Below are 15289 nucleotides of genomic sequence, written 5' to 3'. Positions count from 1 at the left end.
CCGAAATCACCACTGTGAAAATGACCTGATAAATCTGTTTCACTGATGTTGGTTAAAGAAAGAAATATTGGCCAAAAAGGCTGCCAAGGAATTATTTGCATCCATTGTTTCTGAGGGCACACAGAGTCACCTGAAAGCAGAGGCCTCCAATAATGCAACATTCCCTCTGTTCTGCAATGGAGGGGCTAATCAGAATTGCAGACTGAACTCTTACTAAAAGACTTCAGAAGGGCAGGGTGGTGGTTGGGAGAAATCAGTCAGTATCTCATTGCTGGGCATCACAGTCTTTTGAAGGTCCCGTTTAGGAATATTGTAAAGATAGGCTGAAACTCAGTTGCAAAGCCTTCAGAATCAACGTGCTCAATAACTTTACCCAGAGAATGGTTAGAATGTGAGTGTTTGGCTTAGGGGAAGGTCACTTGGCCCCTTGAATGTGCTCCCCCATTCAATAGGATCGTGACTGATCTGATGGCTCCATTAATTTTAATTTTAATAAAAGGAGGCATGAGATTGAATTGTTTTCTCCTGCAGTTATCAGGGCTGGTGTGCAAGAATACCAACTTTAGAAAGGAAGTAAGTTGGTTTTCTTGCATGACAGTCCTGATAAGTTCAAGACAGAAAGTTTCAATCTCATGTCTACCTAGAGCAATGTGTAAGTTCAGCACAGCCCCACAATAACTAATCCAAACTGTCTAGTCTCAAGGTGGACTCTTGTTCTCGGGAAGTAGAGGACTCACTGAAACCTACTGCAGTATGAGGGGTGTCTTCACAATGGGAAGGAATTAAAAATAATAAAGCACATCTCACATTCTTTATTTCCCTCATACCTGTGCAAACACTCGCCGGAAAAATGTATCCAAAATCTTGCTTCGTTGCTGTTTAGTAACTGCTTCCTTTAAGATAGTTTTCTGACTCATTTCTACCAGATTCAGTTGTGTATTATTGGCCTGTAGATGAACTCTCAGCTGTTCAATAAAATCATAACGATCCTCTTCTGCATCAAAGAACAAAACCTAATAGAAGGCAAACATAAATTATACAGCTATTGTTAACATTATGGTGCTGGACATCGATCGCCTTATATTAATAGCCTGTGTCATAGAGTCATACAGCACAGAAACAGATCCTTCAGTTTCATGGTATAGATAAACAGAAAATATATATGAGTGAAACTCCATTTGTATAGAATCCAAAACCAGAGGCTATAACTATAAAATGACCAACAACAAAGTAAATTTAGGAGAAAGATCTTTACCCAGAGAATGGTTAGAATGTGAATGTTCGGATTAGGAGAAGGAGGAGGCCCCTTAAAGTGCCCCTCCCTTTCAATAGGATTGTGCCTGATCTGATGACTCTGTATTTCTGCCTCCCTTCAATAAACTTATCGAAACACTAACTTGTTACCACACTGAGACATTGAAATGAAAGCACTAGCATCTTTCAGGGAGAGCGAGGGTGTGAGGGAGCAAAGAAATAGAAGGCCCAGGAGAAATAAGATGGGAAGTGACTCCTGTGCACTGCAGACCCTGGGACCAAACGGGCTGAGTGGCCTGTTTCTGTGCTGTCGGTTCTATATGAAGAAACCTTGGATAGGACACACTGTGGTGGCCACTTACCAAATCATACTCTTTGGGAACTTTAATCATCAGGATCCTTTGGTCATTGTTTGATTTAATGATGTCTATGTCCTTGGTGAGATTGATGATGCGGATGGGAGACCGTTTGCTATCCAAGACCTTGATGCAGCTTTTGACATCAAAGTAAATATCCACCGGTCGCAGCACTTCATTAGGTCCCTGCCACTCACAGGCTGATGTCAGAAATGGAAGAAACAGTAAGTACCAGTAACAGATTATAGAAATTAACTCTAAGAAAGATGTAACAAAACACAGAAATTCCTGGGAAAACTCAGCAGGTCTGGCAGTATCTATGGAGAGCTAATGTTTTAGGTTGAGTGCCTCTTCCTCAGAATGGTTCTGAGTTCTGACAAAGGGTCACTCGACCTGAAACGTTAACTCTTGCTTTCTCTCCACAGATGCTGCCAGACCTGCTGAGCTTTTCCGACAACTTCTTGTTTTGTTTCTGATTTACAGCATCCGCAGCTCTTCCAGTTTTTCTAAGGAAGTTATACATGAAACAACTTGTCTCATGCGATCATGAAGCATTCCTAGACTCCTTTGCATTATAAGAGATGGCCATGGAAACTTAATGATAACGTCAGTTTGTTTTTGTACTCAATTGATGCGTATGTCAGCAGAAAAAAAATCTATGCCAAAGAGGGGAGAAAGAATGCTAACCTGTCCAGACCAGATTGGATTAGATTGGGAGAGACCTGGAGCAAGAGTAGGCTGTCCAAGCCCGCTTTGCCATTCAGTACGATGATGGCTGATCTTCTACATGTACTTCCTACACTCTCCCCATATCCATTCATGCCCAAAGATCTATTGACTTCTCTCTCAAACATATTCAACAACTGATGGGCAGGCAATGCCTTGATTGAAGAAGTTTCTCCTTACCTCAGTCCTAAATAGTGACCCTTTATTCCGTGACTGTGACTATTTGTTCTCGATTCTCCATCCGAAGGAAAGGGAGAGAGCACATGCTCAGCACCAACCCTGTCAAGCTCCTTAACAATTTTATATTTCACTGGAATCACCTCTCATTCTTCTGAACTCCAGCCAATATAGGTTTGATTTCCTTAATCCCTCCTCATTCACAAGCCAGTCTGGTGAACCATTGCTATATAATCTCTATGCCTTCTCTAAGTATGGAGACAAAAAATCGCACCTTATCCCTAGGTGCAAGAGGTGAAAGAACAATAGGGTCATCTCACTGACCCTGCACTCCCAATACCCACTCTAGAAGATAGCCCAGTTTGGACTCTCAGCTCACACTTCAAACCCCTAAACTAAATAACTAACTAACTAGTGTAGCTTTTCATTGGAACCAACTGTCTCAATAGTTCTGAATGCAACAGATATATTTGCCAATGTCTCAGGACACATGATAAGGGATAACACACGTACTATACAACAGTCTCCAATTTCCTTGCTTTCTAATTGACTTGAATGATCCATAACTTTGCAATATTTTCTGTGCCCTCAATTAGCTCCCACGTGTTTCTCATTCAAACATTTGTGTAATGAAATCAGTAACGTAGTTAAAGGAACAATTGACCAAATGGAAGTTTTGTAATTATTTCAATGTGCTCTGGATTTTACTTGCTTGTCAGAGACTTAAAAGTTGGAGATTTGCTCTTCGTGAAAACTTTTGCATTCAAATGAGTTCACAGGTCACGGGACTGACCAATCTTCAATTGATTTTGTGTAACTTTAATTTGACAAGGAGATCATGGGGATAAAAAGTCACTGCTTGCCTATTCTGGGTGCTTAGAAATTGAAGCAGATTGATCTTTCTTCTGACTGGAAAGCAAGCATCTAATTACCTTTTATTCCTCCTCCGAGTTCAGTTTTCTTTATAGACTCGCGCCTATTCCTTCTTTGTAGTTTCTTAAACTGAGTCTTACGGTAATAAGCTACAGCATACGCAGGGATCAGGCAGACTGGGGAAAGAAAAACAAATTTGTACCTTCATAAGTCAGCTAATTTTTCTTAAGTAACTAAATAATCTGGCTCAGAATTCCTTTTACTGAGCAGGATTCCACAGTGAGCAATTGTAACTTTGTGGAAGCATTAACTAAGAAAGACAAGAGAGCTTTGCATTTATATGGTGCCTGATTTTATTTTATTTCAGCCAGTTGAAATCCATTTGAAGTGAAGCCACTACTGCAATGTGGACTAACATGACAGCTGCTCCATGCACAACAAGAGCCCAAAAATGCCACCAGCTAAATTACACATTTGGTGGTGTTGGGTGAGAAACAAGTGTTGGCCAACAGCAGGAGAATTCCCTGAACAACCTTTTGGGCAGAGAAATCGACTCCCTGTTTAATGACACATTTGAAAGACAGGACGTCAGCTTGTAGAGCAGCTTTTGTGATTGCTTGTGATTTCAAATAAACATGTTCGACTATAACCTGGTGTTGTGTGACTTCTGACCTTGTCCACTCCAGTCCAACATTGGCACCTCCACAACATATACCCTTGCACTCAAGGTATTGTTGTATTTGGTTGTTTCTCCTCATTATGGAAGTAAATGCACACGGCCATGACTGATCAGCATTGTCATCAGACAGGAGTTAGTATAATTTTGCATTTATCCTTCCTGGTAACTTAATTCTGCTGAGTTAAAATGCCTCAGGCACTTAGGCTCTCTTTTTACATGTTCAAAGGCACTTTGCAAGCTCAGGTGGGGAGGACAGCTATGCATCACTGATACAATGAAGAAAGCTTCTGCAAGTGACATAATGATGCATTCTACATTAGACACTAATAGTACTGCATTGTTCACCAGTAAACAAAATTACCAGCACTGGTTCAGGAAGCCCTTTGATCATCTATAGACAAATGATTAATTTACTTAAATCTCTGAATGTATGTCACTTATAAGCATTAAGGACTGACCCACCCAGTAATAAAAGCAAATGTTTTACTTCTTGCTTTGATGCCTATGAGACAGATACTTGTTACATGGGATTATTGATATATGCTGACTCAATAAACCAAGCTCTGCTTTTAATTAACTCTGATTCTGAGAGCTCATCAGTACTGTGGTGAAATGTATTCCACAACGGCATCCAATATGTTACGCTGTGAGTTCAGAAAATCTACTCGTTCATAAACCCACAGTTTTCAGTCAACAATACAGTTCTGGTTGCCCTAACATAGGAAGGAAATTATTAAATAGAAAGAGTGCAGAAAAGATTTACCAGGATGCTACCTGGACTGGAAGGTTTGAGTTATAAGGAAAGGCTGGATAAGCTGGGACTTTTTTCCCTGGAGCGTAGGAGACTCTGGGGTGACCTTATAGAGGTCTATGTAAATCATGAGATGCATACACAAGGTAGATAGCCAACAGCTTTTCCCCATGATAGAGGAGTCTAAAACCAGAGGGAATAGGTTTACAAAAGGGTCCAGAGGGGCAATCGTTTCACACAGTGGGTGGTGAGTGTCTGGAACGGGCTGCCAGTGGTAGCGGTAGAGACGAGTACAATTCTGTCATTTAAGAAACACTTGGACAGGTACATGGATGGGATAGGTCTGGAGGGATATGATCAAATGCAGGCAAATGGGACTAGTTTAATTGTGAAAACTGGGCGGCATTGGCAAGTTGGGCCAAAGGGCCTGTTTCCTTGCTGTAGACCTATATGACTCTAATAGGCAAGCACAAACTGTGGGACTGGAGTTACACCTAGGCTGGTCTGTGTGAGGGTGACAGCGTGGATCAGCTGAGTCTTTGTGAAAATCTGACTGATTTCTAGGGGTGTATGCCTGCAAAAGCTTCTAATATTACAATCTGCCCCGATCCCACAATCTCCGAGTTCCTAGTCCAGTCCCTAAGCTTTCTACACCACAACAAAGTTAAACATCTGAATTCTCATCCAGTTATTCTTTAATGGTTTTGCGTTCTTTTTTGTATACTTTTTTGTATTAACAAACTTAATTTATTTTGAGGTTGTTTGGTAGTGCAGAACTTGAATCTTACCAAAAAGAGAGACATGTTGTCAAAGCATTTCATCTTGTACTCATCAGGACACATGCAAGAATGCCAAATTTCAAACAATTACCACAATACATACAACAGGAGAAAAGGATGCTGGTTGGTTGGCTAGTTGTATCTGATTGGCCTGTGCATTGCCATAGAGAAAACATTGGGGAAACTGTTGGTTCCCCAGTTCTTGACTAATTCACAAAAGGTACAAGAAACATTGTTGCAGGAGTACAACTTTCAGCTCTTACAAACAAGAACCGAAATTGCTGGAAAAGCTCAGCAGGTCTGGCAGCATCTGTGGAAAGAAATCAGAGTTAACACTTTGGGTCGACCCAGAACGTTAACTCTGATTTCTCTCCATAGGTGCTGCCAGACCTACTGAGCTTTTCCAGCAATTTCTGTTCTTGTTTCTGATTTCCAGCTTCTGTAGTTCTTTTGGTTTTTATTCAGTTCTTATAACCTGCTCTGGTATTCTGGACTAGGACTGATCAAGGCTTCCTTTATTTTGAGAACAGGTTTATGAATTTATGACAATTCCGATAAGAGTAAATGAGCCATATTATGAGCTCAACTGATTATGGGTATGGGTATTTAGTACAAATAGCACACTTAGAATTACTCCGCTGTTAGATCTCGCTGGACAATTCTGTTTTCAGCAATGATTCCAAAGCGTTCAAAGTTCTGAGGAGTCTAAAGAGAGTAGATATGGAGAAACATTTCCAAATACGGAAGGGATCTGGAACTTTTCAAGTGAGAGGAGAGAGATTTAAAAACGACATGAGGAACAAATCTTTTACACAGAGGGTAGTTTGCTTATGGAATTAGCTTCTGAGGAAGTGGTGGATGTGAGCACAGTTACAACATTTAGAAGATACTTAGATAAGTGTATGAATAGGAAAGGTTTGGAGGGATATGGGCCAGGAGGAGATAAGTGGGACTATTTTAGTATGGGATTTATTCGATATGGACAGGTTGGACCAAAGTGTCTGTTTCTGTACTGTATGACTTTATAAGGACACCATTGAAGAGTGTTTAGCAAAAAAAAAGGCTTTATAAGGGAAAAGGAAAACACATTTTTCATGCAGTGTTTCGTTAGGATCTGGACTTCACTGCCTGAGATTGCAGTAGAAGCAGATTGAATCTCAGATTTCTGAAGGGAAAACTTGCAGGGCTATGGGGAAGGTGTTTAAGGAACTGGGAGTAGTTAAATTGTTCTTGCAGAGAGCAGGCATGAGATTGATGTACCAAATGGCCTCTTGCTGGGATGCAACCATTATAGGATGCAGCAATCTAATAATTAACAGTGAATTGCAAAAGTTGCTTTTAGTGGAATGGATTGATTTTCACCTACTTAATGGTAGACAGCAGAGTATGACGATGATAATCCCGAAGCCAGCTCCACTCCCCTCAAAATAGTCCAAACGCGTCACTCCGACACAAGGCTCCAGGTCATCAGTGGTCAACTGCTTAGGCTGGGGACAAGGATCACCTGTCAGAGAACACAGAACAAGCCAAAAAAGATTAACATTGGCGAGAGGTAAGATTGTTCTAAACCTAATACTATGGAGTGGTGCCCTGGGACAGGAGTTAAATTCAAGCCAAAAGCAACAAGGTAAAAGGTAACGTTGCCATAGTCCTTCCAGACCACTGGGCTTTTCTCTCATGAGAGAGAGAGAGAGAGAGAGACAGAGACGTCTGGTGGTGGTTTAACTTGAAATGCACCATGCCTCAGGTGAGGGGAGAGTCCCTGTTGGTATCATACCACATTTCTAACCAGCTGTCCAGCCAACTGAGCCAAAAGCAGCATCACACAGGCACCGAGAGACCAAAAAATCACAAGGGTATCTCACACCTTGCTCACTGTTCTAACATCCATTTTTTTGCCAATTAAAATCAAAACGTGTTTGTACTTTTATCATGTATTCTGCGGCATCAGGACACTTTAAAAACAACTAAGTGTTTTTTGAAGTGCATTCACTGTTTCGTTAAGAAAATAACAGCCAATTTGCACATTGTATGCTCCCATAAACAATAATGAGGTAACCCAAAGGCAAAAGCCAGTAAAATAAATCATTACTACTGGAAATGAATGTACTGGTCGTATTGGAACTCCAGTTTGAAGTACACAAGTCGAATCAGACCAGTGTGTCTCACTCTTCATCAGCTAGACTCGAAACGTTAGCTTGCTGTCTCTCCATAGATGCTGCCTGACCTGCTGTGATCTCCTGTTGTTTTCCAGCATCTGCAGTAATTTGCTCTTATAGTATATCTCACTGTCCAGTTTTATTACTGTAAGATTGATTTAAAAAATGTGTACATTTTGGAAAAAATTACTGTTGACTGGTGGTTAAAATTTTAAAAATCCACGATGTAATAACGCGCAGAATGTGTCACCAAGCAAACTACAAACAGCCCTGACCCCCTTCCTTCAAATGTGACAAATTCACTCACCAGTTTTCCAGACAAACACATCCTTCTGAATTTCATTTTCTGTCGTGTTTAAGGCCCTCACCAGGACGTCAAAGAAAGTAATATTTCGAATGGTATCGATTTCCATGGTTGTAAATAATCTAAATCGAAACACAAGCAAGAAGAATTACTAGTGAATTTGCCATTATCACAGCTCAAAATGTTTTGTAATTTGGAATTGCTGGCAAAGTGGCCAGGTTTTAGCATTAGTAAACTTGACTTAATGATCCATTTGACATGAGGTCCAAATTCCACTGCAGTATTCAAATACAATCAGGTAAATAAATCTTGGAATTAAGAAGTCAGATGCTAGTATTGGGGAGCATTTAACTATTGGGGCGGCACGGTGGCTCAGTGGTTAGCACTGCTGCCTCACAGCACCAGGGACCCGGGTTTGGTTCCAGCCTCAGGCGACTGTGCGTGCGGAGTTTGCACATTCTCCCAGCGTCTGTGTGGGTTTCCTCTGGGTGCTCCGCTGTCCTCCCACAGTCCAAAGCTGTGCAGGTTAGGTAGATTGGCCATGAGGAATGCAGGATTATAGGGTAAGGCAGTGGATCTGGCTGGGATTCTCTTTGGAGGGTCAGTGTAGATTTGATGGACTGAATGGCCTGCTTCCACACTGTAGGGATTCTATGAACTGCAGGATTGTTGTTTTTTTAATAAAAAAGCGTCTGGTTAACTAATGTTCTTTAGGGAAGGAAATCTGCCAGCATCACCTGGTTTAGCCTACATGTGACTCTGGACCCACAGTAATGTGGCTCAAGTCTCCAAGCGATGGCTCACTCTCTTTCTCAACAGCAACACACAATGTCTATGTTCCAAATATGACTTTTTTAAAAAAAAAAGCTTTAAATAGATCTAGTGAAGCCACACAAATGAAAATAAACACAATGTGCTTTAACATCTCATCTGACTGATTAAATTGTCACTGGACTGATGAGCCCAGGATTACTAGTCACTGGAGTGTCAGACTGGATATTATGCTCCACTATCTGCACTGGAGTGAGAACAAGTTTGACTTAGTGGGTGAAAGAATTACCGCTAATCCCCAGCCTTCCATCCATCGTAAAGTCAGAAGTGAAGATGTTCACTCATGACTGCACAATGTTCAGCTTCTCCTTAGATATTGAAGCAATCCATGTCCAAATGCAGCAAGGTCCAGGCTTGGTGTGACTAGTGGCATTTGTGCCATGCAAGTGCCAGGCAATGACCATCTTCAACAAGAGGAAATCTAACTATTACCCCATGATGTTCAAATGTAATCATCATCACTGAATCCCCCACTATCAACATCCTTGGGGTTATAATTGACCAGAAAATGAACTGGACCGGCCATAAACATATTGTGGCTACAACAACAGGTCAGAGGCTAGGAATTCTGCAGTGACTAACTCACTTCCTGTCTTCCCCGTCCACAAGTCAGGACTGTGATGGCACAATCTCCTTTTGCCTGGATGAGAGTTGTTCCAATAACAGTGAAGAAGCTTGACACCATTTGGGACAAAGCAGCTCCCTTGTTTGGACTACATTCACTCCATTCACCACCGATGCAGTTTGGCTTCAATGTGTGCCATCTACTGCAACGGCTCTCCAAGGATCCTTTGACAGAACCTTCAAAAAACATTATCTCCAGAAGAAGGGCAGCAGATGAGGAACACTGCCATCTGCAAGTTCCCCTCCCCTCCTCCAGGGCAATTAGAGATGGGCAACAAATGCTGGCCCAGCCAAAGGTCCCATGAATGACCAAGAACAAGAAATATGGGATGAAAAAGTTGATTGATTTTTACTGCTGCTAATGTGGGGAGATCAGGAGAATAACACTGCTGGTAACAAAACAGAGACAGTGGATTAGGCAATGTGTGGAAAGGTTAATGAGGTTTTGCTTTCTACCTTTTGTACAATGTCAGTCACCTCCCCAGCACAATGCTGGCCCCCAGCTTTCGAATAATGCTAAATTATCTGTCCTATTTCGTTTGTGTTATTAAGGTCACAAAACACTAAAGCAGGAAACGAACAATCAAAGACTTGCATTTATATAGTGACTTTTGCTACTTCAGGATGCCCTAAAGACCTTTACAGCCAAGTAAGTACTTCTACATGTGTCAACAGATGGAGTACTTAATAATGGAAAATAAAAATCACCTGGGCTCAAGCTATATAGATTCACATTTTTTCAGAGATAGTAGGAACTGCAGATGCTGGAGAATCTGAGATAACAAGGTGTAGAACTGGATGAACACAGCAGGCCAAGCAGCATCAGAGGAGCAGGAAAGCTGACGTTTCGGGCCTAGACCCTTCTTCAGAAATGGGAAGAATATTGTGTCTGCTGTAAATCACTCATTGCAACTAGCAATGGGAGAGATTGGGAGGGGGCACGTGGAATTGGACGGAGACACAAAAGAGAGGTATCCACATTTTCCGTCAATGAGTGTCATGTTCAGTGTTCATGTGCAGTTGTTAATGAAACTGAATATCATGTGTATTTGGGGACCATTGTGATCCTGCTCGCTATTTACCACTGCTCACATTCAGTTTCACCCGCTCACCAGCCAAAACACACCAAGGCCATAGACAAAGACTAAATGAGAACACAAGGCTGTAATTAAGATGGCAAATGGAATATTGTCCTTCATCGCTACAGGGATGGAGTTTAAAAAGCAGAGAGGTTATGCTGCAGCTGTATAGGGTGCTGGTGAGGTCACACCTGGAGTACTGCGTACAGTTTTGGTCTCCTTACTTGAGAAAAGATATATTGGCACTGGAGGGGGTGCAGAGGAGGTTCACTAGGTTGACTGCAGAATTGAGAGAATTGCCTATGAGGGGAGATTGAGTAGACTGGGACTATACTCATTGGAATTTAGAAGATTAAGAGGAGATCTTATAGAAACATATAATATTATGAAGGAAATAGATGAGATAGAAGCAGGAAGGTTGTTTCCACTGGCGGGTTAAACTAGAACTAGGGGGCATAGCCTCAAAATAAGGGGGAGCAGATTTAAGACTGAGCTGAGGAAGAAGTTCTTCACCCAAACGGTTCTGAATCTTTGGAATTCCCTGCCCAGTGAAGCAGTTGAGGCTACCTTGTTGAATGTTTTTAAGGCAAAGACAGATAGATTTTTGAACAGTAAAGGAATTAAGGGTTATGGTGAGCAGGAGGGTAAGTGGAGCTGAGTCCATGAAAAGATCAGCCATGATCTTACTGAATGGCAGAGTGGGCCAGGTGGCCTATTCCTGCTCCTATTTCTTATATTCTTACGTTCTTATGTAAGCTCAGACTGTCAGGTGATGAATGAATGAATTGGAAATGGAGCAATGGAAGGAGCTATCAGTCTGTGATGGGTTAAAAAGAACAAAACAAGCACAAGAATCAGCTGTGACCGATTGAGTTCTTGCAGAAGGTTGAGGATAATCCTTCCTTCATTAGTTAACTGGACCCTCTCCAGATCTTCCCCTCTCGCCTCCATCAGATAACCCTTACAATGCCTGTCAAGTTGCCAAAAAGCATTTTAAAGTATTCAGTCTGGTCTCTAATGTACTTTCAATGGTCGCGGTGCAGAGATAGCTATCTACCCTCCGCACTTTGTTTGCTTTTCCTTCAAGAGTCTGCGTTAGGAAGCCTTTGTGGCAGCTTTTGGAGCAGGAAACAGGTTTCACCCTTAACTTTCAAAGGCCGGTTCAGAAGGCAAACAGACTTCAGTCGTTTCAACAGCAGAGATTTTCTTTATCCCTCGATGTAAACTCTAAACGATGCCGCACAACAAAGTTTCTGCATTTTTGTCACAGCAAGTAAACGACAGTGCTAGTGTCAACAATGGACAGCTCATACCCATTCTCCTGATTTTCGAACCAGTATCTGTCTCCATCTCGTATCCTTTGGAACTGCTCAATCATTATTTGAGTAAAGAGTTCCCCTGGTGACCCATCACTCTCCAGCAGTCCTCCTGGCCACAGCTCGAGCTCAGATATGTCCCCATACTCCATGGCCAACTTCCTGAAGAGCTGTGACACAGTGAAAGTAAAATTAGCCAAATCCAAACATTTCAGAAATGATTAAAAAGAAGATTTCACAGCATAAATTCCAGGTGTTTAATCTTTCCCAATTTCTTGCCAGTGCAGCTTGCATTTACATAGCAATTTACATTTACCTTTAACAGACTCAAAATACGTGCAAGGATGCTGTCAAAGCTAATCCTACAGCAAGCCGCATAGAATCATACAGTACAGAAAAGGTTGTCTCGGCCCATTGATTCTGTACCACCAAAACTACACCAAGTCTATACTAACCAAAGGTAAAGTCGCCATCATCCTACCAGACGATAGGGCTGCTCTCTCATTAGAGAGAGAAAGAGAGAGACGACTGGTGGTAGTTAAAACTGAGGGTCCCATACCTCAGGCGAGGGTCAGTGTTGCGAAGATAGGACCTTCACAGTAACCTCAGTCTGTGCAGGAATTGAGCTCCCTCTGTTGGCACTGCAAACCAGTTGCTCAGCCAACTGAACAGCACGAGGCCCATAACCTAAAGGAGATCTTTACAGGACAGATTACGTAAAGCAAAGGATGCAATCCCACTGCTTCTGATGAGGGGGTACAGACCTGAGAAGATAGCCCCATTTGTCTCTGAACAGATGCTTCCCGACCTGAATAGGATGCCTTTTTTGCTTTTGTTTCAGGTTTCCCAGCAGCCACAAACCGACTTTGTAAAAATGGTATAAAAATGTGTTTGGGGGCATCGCTGTGAAAGGAACTAACCTCCTGTTTCTCGCTTGTGAGGTTGGGCTGAAAGTCACTCCACTTGTTAATTGGTGTGAGTCGGAGGGCGCGTCTTGCAGTATTAAATGTTGGGAGACCATTATCCCGGCCACGATGGATGGTGATAGCCATCAGATCAGATCGAGAGAATCTCAGCGGTCCGTACATGTAGTCTGAATACAGTTGCACAATTTGTTAATAAACCATTGTTTATGAAAATTACTTAACATTATATTGTTGAGTGATGGTTTTAGATAACCTCCTATCTTGGGCCCTTGTTCACTGAATCATAGGATCCTCACAGTGTGGAGGCAGGCTATTTGGCCCATCGAGTCCACACTGACCTTTCAAAGAGCACCTCGTCCAGATCCACTTCCCCTAGCCTATTCCTGTAAACCTGCATATCCCATGGCTAACCCATCTAGCCTGCACATTCCTGAACACTACGGGCAATTTAGCATGGCTAATCCACACTAACCTGCACATCTTTTGACTGTGGGAGGGAACCAGAGCACCCGGAGGAAACCCACGCAGACACGGGGAGAATGTGCAAACTCCACACACAGTTGCCCGAGGGTGGAATCAAACCCAGGTCTCTGGCACTGTGAGGCAGCAATGCTAACCACTGAGCCACTGTGCTGCACTATTAGCATCAAGCTTTCCTGACCACCTGCAGATTTAGCATGTGATAAATCTACCAATATTTCACCTCAGCTTCACATTCAAGGCTCAGTTAGCTAGATTTTTAATCAGTGAGGGAATCAAGGATATGGGGAAAAGGCAGGAAAATGAAGTTGAGGATTGTCAGATTAGCCATGATCTCATTCAATGGCCGAGCACACTCGATGGGCTGAATGGCCTACTTCTGCTTCTACATTGTATGGTCTTATGGTTAGCTGTAGCTGTTATCAACCTTGACTTTGGGCCCAAGTTGCTGGATTGCAGATTGAACCCAGAAACTGTTGATTCGGTCTCCACAGCACTGACAACTGAGATGCATGGCTTCATTACAACCAAAAGAATCTTATTCCCTCAACAAAGATTGAAAGTATTCCCTCTACAGTGCAGTAAGGTATCCACTGTACCTGTCGATCTCACTTTGTCTTTATTTTTCTCATTTTATTCACGTACATTCTATTCAAGCCTTTTGTCTTGCACCCAGAACAATTTGCAAGAAAAATGCCAATGTCAAGCGAAAGCAACATTGATACTATATTAGAAGAAAGTGCTGCACTCTCTTCTCATAGAGAACATGTTGTTTTTTGTTGAATTTGTATTCTTGCAAAGCGTCCTGATGAGTGCAAGACACAAGGCTGTGACAAAATGTGTCCTTTTTCAGTAATACTCAATTCTGAATTCCCAAATGTTTAACCAATTGTACAAATAAAGAGAGAGAGGGAAGTCCAAAAGTAACAAAATACAAGTGTGCAATGATTGGAACAAAGGAACTAATATAATAAGCAATATTATAAATGGAGCTACAGATACAACATAGAACTGTACAGGACAGGAGTGGCCCCTAAAGTCCACAACGTGGTGCCGAACATGTCACCAAATTAAACTGATCTTTTCTGCCAGCCCTTGGTCTATATCCCTCTATTCCTTGCATATTCATGTGCTTATCTAAAAGTCTCTTAAATGCCCCTATCGTATGTGTCTCCACTACCACCCCTGGCAGCGTGTTCCAGACTCCTCCCACTCTGTGTAAAATAATTGCCCCTCACCTTAAATGTGAGCCCTCTAGTTTTAGACATTTCAACTGTGGGGAAAAGATTCTGACCATCAACTCTATCTATGCATCTCATAATTTTATAGACTTCTATCAAGTCTCACCTCAGCCTCCACTGCTCCAGAAAAAACAACAGGAGTTTTTCTAGCCTCTCCTTATAGCTCATTCCCTCCAATCCAGGCAGCATCCTGGTAAATAAAAACCAAAAGAACTGTGGGTGCTGTAAATCAGGAACAAAAACAGAAGTTGTTGGAAAAGCTCAGAACTGATCCTGAGGAAGGATCACCGGACCCGAAATGTTAACTCTGATCTTTTTTCTTCACAGATGCTGCCAGACCTGCTGAACTTTTCCAGCAACTTCTGTTTTTGTTAGCATCCTGGTAAACCTCTTCTGCACCCTTTCCAAAGCCTCCACATCCTTCCAGTAATGTGGCGACCAGAAGTGAATGCAGTACTCTAAGCAAGGCCTAACCAAAGTCTTATAAAGCTGCAACACGACATCCTGACTCTTGTACTCAACTCCCTGACCAATAAAGACAATATGCTCCTTCTTTTCTTACACTATCCTCTGGAATCTCAATGATATAGAAATGTAGAAAGATCAATACATACAATGAGTTATGTTGAAAGAAAAACATTCTTAGTCATTGCCGAGAGATAGTAAGAACTGCCGATGCTGGAGACAGAGATAACACAGTGTGGAGCTGGAGGAACACAGCAGGCCAGGTAGCA

The 15289-nt window shown here is 42.1% G+C and overlaps 1 protein-coding gene across 2 annotated transcripts in view; it reads right to left on the bottom strand.

Moving 5' to 3' along the window:
• LOC109929142 (dual oxidase 2-like) overlaps nucleotides 1-15289 on the bottom strand; it is a 702670-nt gene that overhangs the window by 662721 nt on the left and 24660 nt on the right. For both annotated transcript variants that reach the window (XM_048617209.1, XM_048617211.1), the window contains exons 12-18: nucleotides 12829-13001; nucleotides 11906-12078; nucleotides 8062-8180; nucleotides 6962-7099; nucleotides 3446-3562; nucleotides 1617-1810; nucleotides 828-1013 (exon numbers count right to left, since the gene is read on the bottom strand). In XM_048617209.1, coding sequence (XP_048473166.1) covers nucleotides 828-1013; nucleotides 1617-1810; nucleotides 3446-3562; nucleotides 6962-7099; nucleotides 8062-8180; nucleotides 11906-12078; nucleotides 12829-13001 — 1100 coding nt within the window. The remainder of the gene's footprint in view (nucleotides 1-827; nucleotides 1014-1616; nucleotides 1811-3445; nucleotides 3563-6961; nucleotides 7100-8061; nucleotides 8181-11905; nucleotides 12079-12828; nucleotides 13002-15289) is intronic.

The sequence above is a fragment of the Rhincodon typus genome, chromosome 36, assembly GCF_021869965.1.
Source record: "Rhincodon typus isolate 14 chromosome 36, sRhiTyp1.1, whole genome shotgun sequence".
Taxonomy (NCBI): Eukaryota; Metazoa; Chordata; class Chondrichthyes; order Orectolobiformes; family Rhincodontidae; genus Rhincodon; species Rhincodon typus.
Note: the sequence above shows the minus strand (reverse complement) of the source record. Positions and strands in the feature narration are given on the sequence as shown.